This window comes from Ornithorhynchus anatinus, chromosome 16 (genome assembly GCF_004115215.2).
Source record: "Ornithorhynchus anatinus isolate Pmale09 chromosome 16, mOrnAna1.pri.v4, whole genome shotgun sequence".
In the NCBI taxonomy this organism is placed as follows: domain Eukaryota; kingdom Metazoa; phylum Chordata; class Mammalia; order Monotremata; family Ornithorhynchidae; genus Ornithorhynchus; species Ornithorhynchus anatinus.
The window spans coordinates 27,269,420-27,289,372 of record NC_041743.1 but is presented as its reverse complement, the minus strand read 5'-3'; the positions used below and the strand labels follow the sequence as shown (position 1 = coordinate 27,289,372).

At 40.6% G+C, this 19,953-nt stretch overlaps 1 protein-coding gene across 2 annotated transcripts in view; it reads left to right on the top strand.

The window, feature by feature from the left end:
* Positions 1-19,953, top strand: part of ATRNL1 (attractin like 1) — a 602,864-nt gene that overhangs the window by 401,645 nt on the left and 181,266 nt on the right. The window contains exon 27 of one of the 2 annotated variants that reach the window (XM_001513843.4): positions 4,312-4,419. The exons of the other annotated variant lie outside the window; for it this stretch is intronic. Within the exon in view, the coding sequence (XP_001513893.2) occupies positions 4,312-4,419 (108 nt within the window). The remainder of the gene's footprint in view (positions 1-4,311; positions 4,420-19,953) is intronic. 2 annotated transcript variants of the gene reach the window in all.

Sequence of the window (19,953 nt, the reverse complement as noted above, 5' to 3'; positions counted from 1 at the left end):
TTCACCACCATTCACGTTGGTGTAGCTCTCACCCCATTTACAGGATGGAGCGTAAATCCTGTTTGCGGTTCAGTTGTCAGCCAAGTTTCCTTAGTTTGTCTTCAGTGACTATGAGGTAAATGTCAAAACATGATCAAATGCGTAGGACTTTAAAAAAAAAAAAATAGATTGCATACGGTGAGATCAGTCTGGTTTCAGAAATGTGTCTGCTTAATGGAGAATATTTGGCTAGACATACTGACTAGACAGGGTCTGTCTCTGTTGTATACTGATTGCTTATCCTATAATTGGAATTCTGTTTGTAGTACATGGTAGCTCTAAAATCGGGGCTGTATTTTCCATTTGTTCCAATTTTTGATATGTAAAATGCAGCCCTCATGAATACATGATGGGAAAGAAAATGTAAAATGAAGGTGAAGGAAAATGTTCTAAAAGTTACTCAAAAAGTTGCTTGTTATAACCAAGCCAGTGTTCTCCATTGATTTATTTCACATGTTTTCAGTTGCCAAGCTCTCCGTAAATATCCTCTCTAATATTATTATTAATAACTTCTCTCCAAAATGTGAGCTCCTTGGGGGCAAGGAATGTGCCTAGCAATTCTTTTGTATTCCTGGTAGTCATTAGGTAATGGGTTCTAATCCCAGCTCCACCACTTATCTGCCGTGTGACCTTGGACAAGTCGCTTCACTTTTTTGAGCCTCAGTTGCCTCATCTGTAAAATGGGGATTGCCACTGTGAGCCCTCCTTAGGGCAGGGACTATGTCCCACCTGATTTGCTTGGATCCTCCCTAATGCTTAGTATGGTGCCTGGCACATAGTAAGCACTTAATGAATACCACAAATATCATTATTACACACAGTGAGCTCTGCACACAGTAAGCCCTCAATAATTACCATTGATTATTATTACTATAATAATAATTACTATTATTATAGCATTCTCAGCTGCCTTTATCTCTAGACAATTCCCTTCTTCTGAGTACAGTATCTAATCTTGGTTTATTTAACAGTCTTCTTTTGGCACTCCTCTTACCTCTGCCGACCCTTGTCAGTTTCTTTCACCACATCTTCCTTTGCCTCTCACCCACTGACTCTGGTGTTAGTTCCGGATCCCCTTTTCTTCTCTTCTGCATTCCCTAGGGTAGCTCATTACCTTTTGCACCTCTAGGCAGATGACTCTCAAATCCCCCTCCCTCCTGTCTTGCTGCTCATGACTATTCCAGTGACTTTGTTGGCAAAATTGAAATGATCAGAGTGAGCTCCCCAAAATATCCCCCTCACCTCCAAACCCTGTCCTACTCCAACATCTACTCGCTTATCCTAAGGTCTAAGAGTTGTCTCCCTCATCTACTTTTGAAACTTTCCCCCTCTACCTGACCCTCCAATACATGTCTTCTCGGCTTCTAAAAATTCTGGTGCCCACTCCGCTTTCTGCCCTAACCACAATCTTCAAACGCTCACTCACTGATAGCAGCTTCCCTTCCGCCTTCAGACCTGCCCACAAATCCCCCATCCTTAACAAAAAGACCTTCTGGGGACTCCATCGACTACCCAGCCCTTGCCCTGTCACCTTCCCTGTAAAGACTGCTTGAACACACTCTGTTCTTCCTTCCCTCAGCTCCCTTCTGAATCTTGTACATTCCAGTTTCTGCCCATATCACTCCAATGAAACCGTTCTCTCAAAGATCAGCATTGCCAAATCCAAACCGCCATCCTGATATTCCTCAGACTCTTGACAGTCTTCAACACTGCCAAACCACTGCCTTGGTTTTTCTAGCACGGTTCTTTCCCTGGTTCTCTTTGTATCTTTCAGGCCAGCCTTTCTCATTGTCTTTCCCCAACGCTTGTCCAGTCTCCCCCACTGTCTAACTGAGGTTGGACCTTGGTTCTGGGTTCCTTTATCTTCACCATTTGCACATCCCTGAAATCACATTTCCTCCAGGAGGCCTTTCTGAATTAATTTCTATTCTTCACCCATATTTCCCCCAACTGCCATTTCAGCACTTCCCTGCCACCTAAATATTTAAATCCTAACAAGCCCCAATGGCACTTTTAAACAGTAGTACTTCCTCCTACCTTTAATTCATTTTAATGCCTGTCTTTCCTACTAGGTTGTAAGTAGCCTGAGGCCAAGGGTCGTGTTTATTGATTCTGTGGGATTCAGTCAATTAGTGGTATTTCTTGAGTGCTTACTATGTGCAGAACACTGTTCTAAGCACGTTGGAGGGTGTAATACAAAAGAATTAGCAGACGAGTTCACTGCCCCTAATGAGTTTTCAGTCTAGAGATGATCTTACAGTCTCCCAGGCTCTTTGTATAATCCTCTACACAAAGGCACTCAAATGAAATATGGAGTTTCTGCCGTAATAAATGGTGAAAAAATAATGACGTTCTGTACTAAAAGAGAAAAGCTTATCCTCATGCAACAAGAAGACCAAATCTGTAGTTCCCAGGCTTAAAATATTTTAGCAAGTATTTTCTAATTTACCTGAGTAGTTCATAATGTGGAAGAAAAGAAGTGCCTTTTTTTAAAAAAAACCCAACAAACTATCACCAGAGCTGTAATCATATTACTCCCCTAAAATGTTGTTTCAAGAAAGCCTAATGTTTGACAACAATAGGGTAATTTTGGAATCACTGTCAGTTTTAAGGAATAGAAAATGAGGAGGAAAGGAAACTTTTTTATCACCGATGAAGCCGGTTTTATCCTGAATTTAGTTAAAAGATGGACTGCTTCATACATTGAAAGTGTTATTTCTCCGGTTTTGACATGGAGACAGATAATGGGAAATTAACTGTTTTACCAAAGTATGTAGAAGACAGTATCATAACCAGATTCTATTGCTTTTTCATGGCTGATGGCTCACCGGCTAGACCAGAAGAGCATTCCTCTTTCTACAAGGCTTAAACTGTTTTTAATTTACTAACATTTTTAAGTCTGTAATTCATCTTAAATTGAAATGTATAACCTGGTCATCAGATCATGTTTTCTCTTTGGTTTGAACATATTTATTCTTTAAGGAACACAAATGGGAACCCAACTAGAAATCATTTAGATGACTGTGGTATTTTTATTTTATCCCTGGGGTCTCTTCTTTTTCAAAGAAAAGAAAAAAAAATCCTGAAAATGTACATGAAGCAAACCTTTTGAAAGGTGTTACAAAACATTCTTACTCCACTGTCACAGCCAATAAAGCAGTAGTTTTAAATATAAACAGCCATCACAAATTTTTGCATATTCTTTATTATCTCAGAGGGTGTTTTATGAATAATATGCCCCAATATGCTGGATACATTCAAAGGCCAATAGCTAGTATTTTAGGATTTGCTATTGAATACACAGACTTTCCTGTCTGGAAAATGAAGTATCTTTCTTCTTATTACACTTTATGCAAAGATTTTGCTTTTTCCAGATGGTATGATGTTCTTATTTGGAAGAGCACAGGCCTTTAATTGCACTTTAAATATTTAATAATGCTTTTATTAGTTTTATGGAATCAGAGAGGTGAGATTTGTAATATCTTGCCCCGGTCATCCATTTTTTTTTCTTTTTTTTCTTTTCTGGCTTAATGAGAAATATAATTGCAGGTAGAGGTAGAGGAAAAAATGCAAATTGCCTTGGTAGTGATGGTTGGGGTGTAGAAGTGTTTTGGTGGAAGGCACTGAACGATACAAGGACGGTAAGAAAAATCTGTGGGCTTGTCAGAAATGAAACCTCAGAGGGAGAAAACTCCAAATCATCCTTTTTAAATAATTGAAAGAGGGTTGCTGTTTTTCTGCATGAGGTTGTAAACATTGTTACTAGTAACTCCAGCTGGTTTAATACATTAGACTAGGGATTTTGAAGGCCTACAGGACCTTTTTCTTGGCAGGTATTGGTTTTCTTTAATCTTTATGCATGTGATTGAATAGCACTTACTTATCCTAACCATTTGGACTGTTTCTTTTTTTCTTTCACTAAGTCAAAAGTGTGGGTTGTTAAGAGTGCAAAAAGCTTAACATGTTGAGGACAGCCCTTGAATAACACCTCTCACCTGAGGTTTTCAAAATGTTGTGAATACATTTTGTTAGACTTGTGGGGTGGAGGGCAATGAAAAATTCTTTATAAGCATTGCTTACAGCAGACCTCCGGGTCACGATAACTCCATGCCAAGGGAAGAAAATCTTTCTGCCATTATTGGTGTGGCTGTGACTCTGGGCAGAGTAAGGGCTGACAGTACCATTTGTGGAAAAAGCAGGACAGAATATTGTGGGCTTTTGTGCTTTTAAAACAACCACCATTTTAAAACAAATAATTTTAACCCCCTCTAGCAACTGCTCCGAGAGCGACAGCAGATGGCCAGCCGTCCTTTTGCTTCTGTTGATGTAGCCCTGGAAGTAGGAGCTGAACAAACAGACTTTCCACGAGGCCCGTTAGAGGTAGGAACAGTGGTGCGGAAAGGGGACCGTTGTGATTTGCATATTTATATTGCCAGTCTCAGCTGCATCTACTCCTGCAACCCAGCAGAGTCTGATTATCCGGAGCTGACAAGACCCTGCTACACGTTACACCATTTCCGAGGCACATGGTTTTAATAGCGTGACATGAGCTGTAACACAAGCCACTGGAGAATCTATTAGCCCAGGCTGAAGTGACAGCCTGCTCACCTGGCAGCTTTTATTCGACAGGAGCCGAAGGCATTTCAGATGCAGGTATGAAGGAGAAATTCAAGCTCCTGCAGTACACAAGGCCACAGGATAACAGTTCACATACATCTTAATTAACAAAGTTTACTTTACACTGAGTGAGTGGCATTTTAATTTTGTGCTTTCATAGGGAATTTTAATAAGGTCAGAATACAGTGAATATTTTCATTTGTGGCTAATGACTGTTATTACTCTCGGTCATTGTAAATGCAGAAATTCAGTACACTTGGAATAGCAATCATTATGTGGAAGCCATTGTAGTATCTGAATTGTGTAATAATGCATGACTTGGTTTCAGAAAATGAAAATCGAGAACGGTGAAAAAAATTCACATGGTGCTAATAGTGATGAGTCAGAGTTAGTAATCGATGCATTTTAGTCAGTGTCGTGTCACTTCTCACCACACATGTTGATCAGAAATATAAAATGGAGTGTTAGGGAGCTGTGCACATTTGAAAATTCACACTCCCTCTGACTCGGCCAGTCTCATTTTAATTGAATTTGGGCCTTGCGTTCTGCAGCATTGCCATTTTGCAAGAGAGAGTGTCCCCTATGCTTCTACCACTGTGGTAGGAAGTGGATAAAACAAAAATAGTTTTATAGTTTTTATAGTTTTATTTAATATTTAAGTTGTAATCTTTGAAGAAATTCAATGGGGAGTAATATTCTTGGGCCTTGATCTGTGGACAGGATTTGGGAGATTTGTTAGATCTTGAGTAATCAGTGTGGAATTTTCACAGCTGGTAGCCCATGGACTCCCAATAGCACGGGACAGGAAATCTGCCTATCCGTTGGCTTACACGCAATCCTTGATGATCTGTAGAAGTGGAAGTCCGGGACAACATAGATAAATAAAATTTTCACATAATCCACAAATTTCAGATTAACCTTTATTTCTCTTCTGGTGCTTTTGGCAAATAGCCAGATCGGCTGATTCAGTTTTTCCCCTGCTCTTCCTTCCCCTGCTGCCTTCTGCAGAAGGTGCTATAAACAGCTTCGTGGCCCAGAGAGCCCTATACGAAGGGGAAAGGGCATGAGGTGGGGCGATCAGTATGGAGGCTAGATGATTCAGTTGGATCGTTGCCTCCTGAGTAATCTGAGGCCTGGCTGTATTTCTCGTTTACGTCTCAAACCATTTCAGGACCTTAAAATCATAGCAAAGCGTAGCGAAATGAACTGTCTTAGTAAAAAAAATATACCAAGGAAGAAATGTGAGAGCATCTGGGATCTCCCACTTTCAGAAGGAACTGGGTTAATTCTTTATCAACTGAGTTGAAAAAGTCACTCTGCCATGAAGTTGGTTTTAACACGTCAGGACTGAGAACTCAAACTTCAGCTGTTCAGCTTCCTCTTGCCTCAGAACAGACAGTACTTACCGTTAGTCATGTTGAAAACTCTCCAGGTCCTTTTCTCTACTGTAATTTAAAGTTAATTGACATTTTGAAATTTTGGTAATTCAACTTGAGAACTTTTTTGTGTCCCCTCTGGAACACTTTGGTTGTTTACTCAATGCTTATTTAATTAAACTTCAGGAGCAAACCTCAAAAGCTAATTGTTCATTTCTTTTTGTGCCTTTTTTTAAGCACTGATGGAGATGAAAGCTTTTTAAAAATTATATTTTTATTTTCTCCTTTTCTAAGCATTTTGGAGTAATTGCTCCACTTCGTTTGTGGAATGTGTTCTATGTGACTAATATGTGTGTGAGTCAATAACAGAAAAACACTCACATATTTACTTTTATGGTATTTTTTAGAGCTGTGTGTCAAGCATTGTTCCAAGTGTGGAGTTGAACAGGTTAGACACAGTCCCTGTCTCCCATGATAATTAATAATTATCATACTTGTTAAGCCTTTACTTCTGTTCCAGGCACTGTTTTAAGCCCTGAACAAGCTAATCAGATTGGACCCAGTCCCCGTCCCACATTGGGCTCACGGTCTTAATCCCCATTTTATGGATGAGGGAACTGAGGCCCAGAGAAGTTAAGTGACATGCCCCAGGTCACACAGCAGAGAAGTGGCAGAGCTGGGATTAGAACCCAAATCCTTCTGACTCCCAGACCCATGCTCTTATCCCCTACGCCACGCTGCTTTTCTAATTTGTATAACCTATGGTGGACTAAAAAGGAAAAGTGAATGGGAGAAACGGAAAGTGTTTCTGCTTTATATAGCAGCGAAACTGAGTAGCCTTTTTATTGTTATAATGCCCTATAAGCCCGGGAAAAAAAACGTTGCAGCCACCACTGAACTGGTCTTTTGCTGTTTATTGATTTCCCAATGCAGCAGAGAGCAGAGCTCTAGCCAACAAGATGCTTGTTCCAAGACTAATATCAGTGGCCGTTTTCCAACATGAGAAACTAAAGTGGGTTATCTACTAGTAGCTTTTCAGTGTCCATCTTTAAACTTCCACCCAAGTAGAAGACCGATATTATTCACGTTTCTTGATGTTTACTGAGAACCCACGAGGTACCAGCCCCGACAGACTGCAAGGCAAATAGACATAAGTTCTAAACCCGATTCCCTCTTTGGCCCTGTTTTTCTCTTAGCTTTACATATGCCTCTCTTTTCACTTCTTATTTGTACAGTGGAAGGGGCACTATTTAACATAGGGATTGAAGCGGTTATGAAAATTAATTTGGAAGTTCGCTGAAGGGTGAACAGGAGTCTATAAGCGCTCATATTGCTTAAGTATTCAAATGAGCCCTTTTTGGAAATGCTGAGATCGGGTAAAGTGAAATGTAAAAATCCACGCCTTAAATCTGATTTTACTTCGTTTTATTAGTTTACCCTTAAGTGATTATTTCCTCAGCGTAGTTATTTTTAACGAGGTGTTAATTTTAGAATTAATTACCTTTCCCAGAGTATACCAGTGACACTTTACCGGTACTTAAAATTGACATAGTGACAGTTGCCATTACCACCGGGATTCTTTGGAACCCCAAACCTTAACATTTTCCTGACATTTATGTGTGCTCTCGACCATATATAAGGATAGTGACATAGTTTTTAGTTTTTCATTGACATGGTACTAACTCCTGCACTTTGAGTGACACTCGAATTGATCCCTGAGCCATATGAGCATAATATAACATAGATGGATTCATTATGTATCATGAGGGCCCTTACTTAAATGGCTGAGCGAACACCTTTCAGTTTTATTATCTAAAATATAAAAGATTATATTCTTATATTGTATATTATCTTATTAAAAGATACTCCAGATTTTTTTGAAAAATAATCCTGCCACAGTCGTACCAATATGAGACCTAATAATAATAACTGTGGTATTGGTTAAGCACTTATCATGTTCCAAGCACTGTTGTAAGCACTAAGTAGGGAAGCAACATTGCCTGGTGGATAAAGCTTGGGCCTAGGAGTCAGAAGGACCTGGGTTCTAATCCCGGCTCTGCCACTTAGCAGACCTTGGCTCTGCCCTGTGACCTTGGGCAAATCACTTAACTTCTCTGTACCTCAGTTTTCTCTTCTTTAAAATGGGGATTAAGACCATGAGCCCTATGTGGGACAGCAACTGTGTCCACTCCTAATATCTCAAATCTACTGCAGTACTTAAAACAGTGCGTGGCACATAGTAAACGCTTAACAAGTACCACAGTTCTCAGTGTTATCATTATTATTATTAAGTTACGGTTTCAAAGAAAAAAATCCCTGTCACCCTGAAATCACTGTTCTCATTTGTGCTGTCACACTTTTAGAATGTTTATCAAAAATAACATCCTAATGCACACATAGTAGTATTTCTGTTCCTTCAATTAAGTCTGAAAATTAACAGAACTTAGTGAAATTTTTTTTGAGTTCATACACGAGCGTATTGCATAAATGTGTGAATTAATTTTTCGGAAGCAGAAGAATACGTACCCTGCTGTACCCCTGCCATTATTGTTTCCTGGGGCCTAGTTCTGAGAACTATTATTGATGGTTTTACCTTTCATGTGCAGCAGCACAAGCTTCTAATGTCACACTGTCCAGGATTGTCATCTCAGTTGGTTCATTAGTGTGTCTAGTGGCCTTTTCTGAGCTGTTGTTGAATTCCGTGTATTGACTGAAATATTAGTTTACCAAAATGTTAATCCTTGTTTTATGGATTTCACTGTTTCTACCTCTGCTGCTGGTGCTGTGAGAGAAAGAAGCTTCTTGAGAAGCTAGAGTCTATTCAGAAAGTTTGAGAAATAGTTATTTATAAACTTGCTTTCTTCGACTTGTGTCTCATTTGGAATCAATTACATGCATTTTTTGATTCTCTCCGTTTAAAAAGTATACATCTTTGGCAACTATAAAGTCTCAACTAAGATGTCAGTTGTCATGGAGGAAATGCGGATTATAGTAGTTAAGAATTCATAAATGCTTTTTCTTCCAAAAGCACACACCTCTGCTACTCACATTATCCTGTATATCTTCAGACCTGTGAGGGAGAGAGGGAAATTATATAATTTTCATATTTATCTGTGGAGGAACCAAGATAGAGGGAGGAAAAGAGCATGGCCTAGCGGTTAGAACACAGGCCCGGGAGTCAGAAGGACCTGAGTTCTAATCCCAGTTCCACCACTTGTCTCCTTTGTGTTCTTGGGCAAAGTAACTTCACATCTCTGTGACACAGTTTTCTCTTCTGTAAAATGGGAATTGATACTGTGAGCCCCATGTGGGAAAGGGACTTTGTCCAAACCAATTTGCTTGTATCCACCCCAGCGCTTAGCGCATTGCCTGGCACATAGTAAGCACTTAACACACATGACAATTATTTATAATTATCATTACTATCATTATCATTATTTTGCATGAATTGCCCAAGTCCAAAGGACTAGTCTACAGTGGAAAAGAGAGCACAATCCAGGCTTCTGACTCCAGCATAGTGCCAATTCCAGTGAAATGATGGTAAGGATTTTGATTTTCTAGTCTCTTCTCTTTCGGTGATATTTTCTTCTATCCCAGAATTCTTCAAGGGATGGCAGAACAACTTTTTGATAAGAGTGGATTGGTGAGTCCCTGAATATTGGAGCTGCTATACGGACCAGAGTTTTGTAAGACCTTAGTTCTGGAATTTTGGTTGTTTCAAAAGCAACCTGAGCCAATTTAAGCAAGCATCTGTTTTGAACCCAACCTTCCCCAAGAGATCTGATTGATCCCTAGCTGGCCCTAATTGTCTGAGGCCTCCCTAGAGTCCAAAACAGTTTCAGGATTTCTAACAGATTCTTGTCTCTGTTTTCTGACTTAATATGATTGTTGGCCTTCCCTTCAAGTCCCCCTAATCTGGCCCTATCCATTTCCCCTTACAATCTTCTTGGAGAACTTCTGGGCCAGGGGCTAGTCTAGATTGGATATCTGGGGGCAACCGGCACTGCCCTAGGGCCTGGAGAGAGACTGGGGCAAGGGACAATTCTAGATTCTGAAGGGTGACCTTCATCAGGCCAATTTTGCTGCATTTTAGAATTATTGTCTTTTTTTTTGAAATGCTATAGTAAGTGTATTTAAAAACTTACCCTTATATCTCTTTTGCTATGATGTTGAGCAAATGAAAATAGAATTAATGTTACACACAATTATGTGTAACGGCGTACATATCATGGGGACAGCCAAGCAATCTGAACCCTGAATGTTCAAGTAACCATTTGTAAAATGTCACATTTGCCTAAAACCTGCCACCTTAAACGTGCTTCTCTTTGTTTTTCCCTTTCGCACAGTCCAGTCATTTGTAGTTCACTTAGAGTTCACGCCTCCATCTCTGGTTCCAAATCGTCAAGTACTCCCTGAGGGCTGGGGTTCCAAAGCAGTGGGAAAGACACTGACTTTATCTTTTAGAGTAGCTGAATCTGCAAGGGGCAGTTAAAAAAAATCTGCAGAATTCATATGTTTCTTAATATCTCTAATGAAATATGCTTCTCTAACTAGCTTACCCCAGAGAACTTTTCCGTTAGTGCTTTTGTCATTAATCATTGTGGCCGTTCTGAAAAACTTTAGGATGAGTTTGACCTGATGCAGGATTTCTTCTACCCATCCTCCCCCACTGCCATGAGAAGCAGTGTGACCCAGTGGATAAAGCATGGGCCTGCGAGTCAGGAGGACCCGGGTTTTAATTATGAATCTGCCACTTGTCTGCTGTGTGACCTCGCACAAGTCACTTAACCTCTCTGTGCCTCAGTTACCTCATCTGTAAAATGAGGATTAAGACTATGAGTCTCTTATGGGTGTGGCTCAGTGGAAAGAGCCCGGGCTTGGGAGTCAGAGGTCATGGGGTCGAATCCCCCGGCTCTGCCACTTGTCAGCTGTGTGACTGTGGGCAAGTCACTTCACTTCTCTGTGCCTCAGTTACCTCATCTGTAAAATGGGGATGAAGATTGTGACCCTCACGTGCGACCACCTGATTACCCTATATCTATCCCAGCGCTTAGAACAGTGCTGTGCACATAGTAAGTGCCTAACAAATACCAACATTATTAGAGAAGCAGCGTGGCTCAGTGGAAAGAGCCCGGGCTCGGGAGTCAGAAGTCATAAGTTCGAATCCCGGCTCTGCCACTTGTCAGCTGTGTGACTGTGGGCAAGTCACTTCACTTCTCTGTGCCTCAGTTACCTCATCTGTAAAATGGGGATTAACTGTGAGTCTCACGTGGGACAACCTGATTACCCTGTATCTCCCCCAGCGCTTAGAACAGTGCTTGGCACATAGTAAGCGCTTAACGAATACCAACATTATTATTATTATGGGACGTGGGCTGTGTCCAACCTCATTACCTTTTATCTATCCCAGCACGTAGAACATAATAAGCGCTTAACAGATATCATAAAAAAAAATAGCATTGTCCCGTATACTTCTGACTGACCCCGAAGCCCATCTGTTGGACATCTGCTGCTTAAGGGTTCTTGTTATTCTGTGCCTCTGCCCTCATAGCTGCCTGCCTGACTGGACTCTAGAAATAGTTCTGAAGCTCCCTAAAGGTGGCAAGGGAATAGAGAAGTAGAACCGGCCTTGGAAAAGCAGAGCCCTGAATCAACTGTTAATCAGGCAGATATATTGATGTTAGGGTTTTCGAGGCAGGACTCATGATACATGGCTCCAAACATTGATTTTGTCTTCCCAGGACAGTCCCTACTTACATTAACTGAAGTGCGTATTGTGTGGTTTGATCACTGCCCATTCATGTTCAGATTTGAATGTAACCATGCTCCAGTCCTGAGCAGACATGACCAATATTAGTTGTTACTAAATTATTGCAAATTAATCAAGGTGATATTGTAAAGTACAATAAACCTCAGGGCATAGACTTGTTTTCAGTATATTTGAAGTTTCTAGTATCATTATCATCAATGGTAATTATTGAGTACTGACTGTGTTTAGAGAGCACTGTTCTAAGCACTTGAGAGAATACAACACAACAGTTGGCAGATACGTTCCCTGCCCACAACAAGCAATCGTAAAGTTATGACAGGTTTTTAAAGTATCAGAACTTTGTAGCTGACTTTCCAGAAATCCAGTTTAACTTTGGTTTGTTTTGCTATTTAATTTGAATAATGAGCAATTTTAAAAACTGCAGTCCAAGCATGGTTGATTATTCTGACCAAAATGAAACTATACTCATGCTTTATCAGCATTCTATGTCCTGTGTTTCTTTTTTTTTTTTTCCTTTTGAAGATAACAAGTCTAAACCTTTCCCATGGCTTTCATTTTAAGTTGAAACCTCAGTTGTGAGGTTCTTTTCTCCTTTTTTCTTCCACTTAGAAACCATAGTCTTGGGAAGATATCTGGGTCAGGAAGAAGGTTAGACAGGAGAAAATTCCAATGAATAATGCATTCACCACCACCGGACCAGCAGAAATTTTCATTCAGATTCTGTCCTCTCTTTGGTTTTTCCAAAAACATTGATTTTGATATCATCCTGAAATCAATTCTTTTGTTTATTAGGGCAATTCTGACCAGCCCTTTTTTAAAAACCTCCGCATGTGTGCTTGTGTGTGTGTGTATGTGTGTCTATCTGTCTCTCCTCTTTCTCTCAAAGAGAAAAGGAAAATGTTCCAGTCTGTGCCAAATCAAGAAACCAGCAGCTCTGAAATTAAAAGCATTTTTGGCTTGACTCCCAGAGCCATGTAAAGCATAACCCCACCCTGTTGAGCCCAGCCACTGGCCTTCTCTGGCTCTCTGAAGCTGCCTTCTCAAATGCCTGACTAGTAGTTCTGTTGATCGGCTTCAACCTGATTGACTTCTGGTGCTTTAGTTCTCACAGTATTTTCTCTTGCATTATTTAGTAAATTGTATACGGTATTTTAATGTAAAAGTCCCATTTGTGATTTTTACTGATTTTATGGAGTCAAGAACCCGCCCCCCACCCCCCACACAAACAAGCTCCTGTCCATTAGTCCGATGTTTGGAAACAGTTTGCAAATGGAAAGGTAATTCCTAGTAAATACAGCTCTTCTTTGTCCTCCGTTCCTATTAAGAAACCTTTGTTCTGGAGTTTTGTCCTGCCTGTCTGGATCATGGTGTATGGAAGATTTGGCATGGAAGATTCCCTGTTTAAGGAGGATCAAATTTCCCATTTTCAGTGGCTGATCATCTCCCTGCACCTTGAAACACCTTTTTATGCAGGGGTTTTCAACAAAACAGGCTTCTTTGCATATTGATCGATTCTTTCCATTTGAAACCTTGAGTATGGCTTTTGATGCTGCATTAGTTTAAAATCTAACAGGGCTAAGGCAAAAGCATCACAGTGGCTTCTAAGGATACCCCTAGGACTACAATACGCCTATAATGGATTGATACCAATGCCGCCAGTGCCACCAGAGAATTTAAGATAAAAGCCAAGGATAGCTCATTTAGTGTATGTTTTGGGTTGAACACACCCTTTAGAACAGGTTCTAAAGTCCCTTTCCTCTCAAATGAACCCTGTCTCCTTTAGAAAAAATGAGCCAGGAACCAAAGAAAGAGGATGGGGATGGGGAAGCAGCATGGCCTAGTGGAAAGAGCACGGGCCTGGGAGTTAGAGGACTTGGATTCTCATCCATGCCCTGCCACTTGTTTGCTGTGTGGCCTTGGGCAAGTCACTTAACTTCTCTGTGCCTCAGGTCCCTCTTCTGTAAAATGGGGATCAAGACTGTGAGCGCTTTGTGGGACAGGGATTTTCCTACTTGGTTATCTAGTATCTACCTCAACACTTAGTACAGTGCCTGGCACATAGTAAGTGCTTAACAAATACCCTTAAAAAAAAAAAAGATGAGTGCAATGTACCAGTTCCTCTCAGATCCAGATAACCTTATAACTCCAGCATTAACTTCTGGCCATGCTTAAATCTTCTTCCCCAAGAAATAGTTCTTCTTCCCAACTGTCTCATAGAGAGGATTATTTCCTATTTTCTGAATACCTCAATCTTAGAACTGAGAAATAGCTCCCCTTATTCAAGCTGGTACTAAAAGACCAAAGGTAATAGTTTAGATTACACTGGGTCTTCCTTAGGTAAATATTGATAGTTTGAACCATTTGGCACAAAAATAATTGGGTAATCGTGAAAATTTTATCCGTGGTATTTGTTGAGTGCTTATTCTGGGGAAAGCACTGTATTGAGCTCTTGGGAGACTACATTATAACAGGGTTGGTTGACACAATCCCTGCCCACAAAGAGCTAACAGTCTAGAAGAGAAGACAGACATTAAAATTAGTAATTAAATTTATAGAGTGCACATAAGTTCTGTGGGGTGGGAGGAAGGGGTGAATATCAGTTGCTTAAAGGGTACAGATTCCACTGTATAAGTAATGTCGCACAGAAGGGAGAGGGAATAGGAAAAATGAGGATGAGTTTGGTAAGACCAATTAGAGGAGATGTGATTTTGGTTAGGCTTTGAAGGTGGGGAGATTGGTGGTCTGTTAGATATGAAGAGGGCGGGACTTCCAGGCCAGAGGACGATGTGGGCAAGGAGTCGATGGTGAGACAGGATGAGATCGAGGAACTGTGATTAGGTTGGCATTAGGGGAGTGGACAAGCAGACTGGATCTGTAGTAGGAAATCAGTGAGATAAGATAGGAGGTGAAGAGATGATTGAGTGCCATTTTAAGTAAATGGTAAGGAGTTTCTCTTTATTGTGGAGGTGGTTGGGCAACCATTGGAGGTTTTTGTGCAGTAGGGTGATAGTGGACTGAATGGTATTTGTAAAAATACGATCCAGGCAGCAGAGCGAAGCGTGGACAGGGGCGGTGAGAGACAGGAGGCAGGGAGGTCAGCAAGGAAGCTGATGTAGTAATTAATATGAGAAATTAGAATTTCTTGAATCAATGGAGAGTGAGGGGATGATTTTAGAGATGTGAAGATAGAATTTGACAGTATTTGGTGACAGACTGAATTTGTGGGTGGAATGCGAGAGATGAATTGACTTAAAGCCCACATTCTCCTGCGCTCTCAGTGTCACAAATGCTTTCTTTTAAAGCTTACAGATCTAGTGTCTGATTTATGTCAATTAATCTGGCGATGGGATTGATTCAAATTGTGAATGACTTCAAGGATCATAATAAGCAACCAGAGTATTTAGAAACTTTGCAGTCTTCCAGATCATTTGTATATCCCTCTAGATTGTAAGCTCATTGTGGGCAGGGAACCTGTTTACCAACTCTGTTACATTGTACTCTCCCAAGCTCTCAGTACAGTGTGCTCTGCACACAGTAAGCGCTCAATAAATATGATTGAATGAATGCTCTGCACAGAGTAATTGATCAATTAATGTGACTGATATGCCTGGATTTTTAATTTCACATTTACTTATTTTTTTTAACTACACCTGATAATCAGACTTCATCCATCCATGGCACGCTCCATGGAATATTTTGTTCACTATGTCTGTTCCAAAACATTGTGCCAGGATTTCAGGAGTGGTTTATGGCTTGGCATTTGATCAAAACTTACAGAAAAGTAATACGCTTCCAAGATAAAGATTTTCTAATGTTTAGCTGATTTTAAAATGGAAAAAAATTTGGATTTCTACAGGCATAATTTCATATAGCATCAAGTAATTTGCATATGTAGCATAGCAAAAAGTTTTTTACTATAACATTTTGGAATTCACTTCAGCAGTTATTTAAAATTGTTATTAAAGTAATCGAGGCTTGTTGCCTCACTAAAGCCACTGAAGTATACCAGCTTTCAAATTGCTTGGTTAGAAATATAGGATTTAAGTTGAACAGAATTGCCATGAATTTCACGCTTGATTGCAGCAATTAGTTTAGATTAAATGACGGTGTTTCAGCAATATTAGCGTGGTCTGAAATAAATTTATTAATTAAATTATTGGATTGTGCATATTGTGAAATTAATAGAATCAAATGGCATAATCTCATTTTTTAAGCTGAAGAAGTTTCTTGTGTTTAAACTTCTGAGTAAAGGACATTGTAAATGTCCTAGGTTTCCTGGAATTAATGAGTAAAGCGCTGCCAACATCTTATTTCATTAAATAGCTACAGAGTTCACTGAGTGCAGAGCTAAAGATATATATCTCTATATCTCATACTGTTTAATAAATGAGAGATATACAAAAGGAATATTTTCATTGAATTATTGCAAATATATGGTAGTACAGCAAGTCTTCTTTTAAATTGCTTTGAATTGAATACACAATAGAATGGAAAGTAGTGTTCAGATGAAGGTGAATGAGAAAGGTCAGCTGGAACCAATTCTGAGTCTGCCCTGAAAACTTGCCCAGAAAATGACATGTGGCTCTGAGAACTGGTATGTGTATTGAATGGCATTTGAGAAAATGATGTAAGTTATTGCGTCCACTACCAGCATACCCCACAATACAGCCACAGTATATTCCTTGAAAACGTGATGGTATCGTGAGGCACGTTTTCCCATGCGTTGACATGCAATTTGCTAGGCTCTTTTCCAAAACCCTGCCCTCCCTTGAATCTAGGGGATGCCCTATCCCACTTTTCTCCAAACTCAACCCTCTCGTCCCTTGTTTCCCCACCCCTATACTCCAGCATTTTATTAAGTTTTGTGATCATGCTTCATAGCAATAGCTATTGCCGTCAACATGGGTAGCTCCATCACTCTGCCCCTCTGCACTTCCAGCCCCAGGCAGGAAGGGGAGGCAAGAGAGGTGGCGAAGGGATTAGCCGGTTCCCCTCATCAGCCGTTGCCCTGGCCCTGCTCAGCCTCTGTTTCCAAGGCTGGGGCTGGGAAAGGGGGATGGAGCTAAAGGAGGAACCTGAGGGGTAATGCTACCTGGAACACTCTGATGGCAAGAGAGGATGCACTCTGTACCTGTCACAGGGCTGGAAAAGCAAGTTTAATTTGTCCACGGTGAGGACACCCTTGGCCTCAAACATCTGTGATGAAGATTCAGTAATATTTATTGAGCGCTTACTATGTGCAGAGCACTGTACTAAGCCCTTGGAATGTACAAGTCGGCAACAGATAGAGACAGTCCCTGCCTGCCCTTTGACGGGCTGACGGTCTAATCGGGGGAGAGGGGCAGACAAGAACAATGGCAGTAAATAGTCAAGGGGAAGAACATCTCATAAAAACAATGGCAAATAAATAGAATCAGGGTGATGTACATCTCATTAAACAAAAGAAACAAAATAAATAGGGTGATGAAGATATATACAGTTGAGCGGACGAGTACAGTGCTGAGGGGGTGGGACGGGAGAGGGGGAGGAGGAGAGGGAAAGGGGGGAGAAGAGGGTTTAGCTGCGGAGAGGTGAAGGGGAGGTAGAGGGAGCGGAGGGGAAAAGGGGGGAGCTCAGTCTGGGAAGGCCTCTTGGAGGAGGTGAGCTTGCAGTAGCCAGTAGTATCCGCATAGTATACTAGATAGAGCACAGCCCTGGGAGTCAGAAGGTCATGGATTCTAATCCCAGCTCCACCACTTGTCTGCTGTGTGACCTTGGACAAGTCACTGCAATTCTCAGTGCCTCAGTTACCTCATCTGTAAAATGAGGATTGAGACTATGAGCCCCAAGTGGGTCAGGGACTGTGTCCAACTCGATTTGCTTGTACCCACCCAGCACATGGTAAGCACTTAACAAATATCATAGTTATTATTATTATTATTCATGGTTTTCAACAGCCCCAGTTAAGATGCCTACTGATTTCAGTGTCAACTGTCCATTTGCTTAAAAAGGACTGAAAGACACCATACAGCAGTGGAGCCTGGGGAGTAAGGGCTCTGAGTTCAGGGTGCGAATGACCGAAAAACAGAGCAGGGCAGAACAGGAGGAAGGGTGGCCTAAGGGATCGAGGGATGGCGCGCGTAGACCCGAGGCCATTTAATCTCTTAGAGCAAGACGTATATCTGGATTCTGTGTATTGCGCTCATTTGGTACCATTCCTGCATATTTGAAACTGAGTTGGCAAAATCTGTCATGAAGCCGAGAGTAAGGAAGGGCTTGATTTGGAGAGGATGTCCCCTATTTGTGAAACCGTAAATGCGGTTTTGTCCCTGGGTTCTAGGCACAGCGCCTGCAAGGCCGGAAACACATGCACCCCAGTTCTACCAGGGCTTGTGTTTTCACTGTGCATTTTGACTTGGTTGGCGTAAGGGATTTAGGGAACTGTTGTCTGACAACGTGAGCCTGTTTTAATAGATGGTGCCATAGCGGTTAAAGAAATGATTTATGTACGTGTGCCTGTGCACAGTTTCAGACATCGAGAGTACTTCAGCGTGAGTTATCTTTAATGCAGGGTTTTGAGGGATTATAACCTGTGTGGGTTTTTTTTAAAACTGAGAGTACTTAATAGCGTCAACAGCACTAAGATGGTTTCTCTATAAGTAGGATCGATAGAAACCTCTAATATCTCAAGTCACAAGGCAGTATAAGAAATCATCAAAAATTAAGTGTTGAATGGTCAGGTGTGAATCCCTGCATTTATTTAGGTGTCAGTGTTTGGTGGTTACTGGCTTTGAGTCACCAGAATTCTATTCATCTTATCCAAAAGATCCTTGGGTGGTAGAATAGGATAGCTTCTCAATCAATACAATCACCACTTACCACGTGCAGGGCACTGTACTGAGCGCTTGGGAGAGTACAACATGGCAATATAACAGACACCTTCCCTGCCCACAACCAGATCGTTAGGCCTCTTCCTTTTTACGTCCCTTAACTTTTCCCTCCCTTAGCTCATCTTGGGATTTTTGTCCAGGAATCTTTCCTGACCCTTCCTGACACCCAGAAAAAGCCTAGGCTGATATTGTTTGGGTCCTCTTCTGTTTGGAAATGAACCAGATTGCCAGCTTGGAAATTAACGAAATTGCTTCTTAATGCCCTTTCTCACCCTAAGAATGAAAAACCATGTTTAGAAAAAAGTCTTTCGTGAAAGGAAACTCAAGTTGATATGCAAAGTCACAGTTGCAGTCTACTGATCCAGAGGAAATGCATTCTCCCCCATGCACACTTTCTGAGAAACACTCTGTGGCGAGGTTACTAGGATACTTTGAATGGATTTATTTGCTTTTTCTTCTCTCAAAGCCCAGCACCACTGCCCGGCTTTCATTTTTTTCCAACAAAATTTACATTTAAACGGCGGGTTGTTTCAGCCATGTGATTTTCTGCTTTGTTGTCTTAATTGGTTTTAGTTTAGAACGAGAGATACTTATGAAATGAAAAGCACATAATTTTCCAAAAACATTAAAAAATTTAGTCCAACTGGTGTGTTCTACTGATCCCTATGTATTTCTTTTTCTCAGAGGTAGCAGTAGAGATTAAAAAAAATGCATTGGTAGAAGTAAATATATGCTGGTTATGTATTTTGCATAAATAAATAATGAGCAATATTAAACCCATATAAATTGTTCACATTTAACTTCTTACTGTTACTGAGGCAGAAAATTCACACTCCTTTAAAATTGTATGAGTTTGTAGGCATGTATAGAATATATGGCAGCCAAACCCTCTGATGTGTTGCACAATGGCGTCTGCATTTATTATTGAATTTTTTTAAAGTACACTCACATAAAAACAACTTTGTCTAAGATAAATTGAATTTTATGCAGAGGCTGGCAATATAATATTTCATTAAGAAAGCACTGCATTTTCATGACTGCATTTCTCTAATTCATTCTGTACCCCACAGCCTTGAACTGCTATTTCAAGGGAAACTCAGAAACATCTTTAATTTTACTGCCTAAGTTCTGGTTCATGTTATTCTTAAAGCTGAAATCTTTCAGAAGCCAAATCGTACTACTGACCGGGTAGTCTCAATTCCATTGCTTTTCTCAGATTCCTGTTGTTGCTCCTAACATTGAGTTCAGTGCATGTGGTATATTAGAGTTGAATTTGCCATAC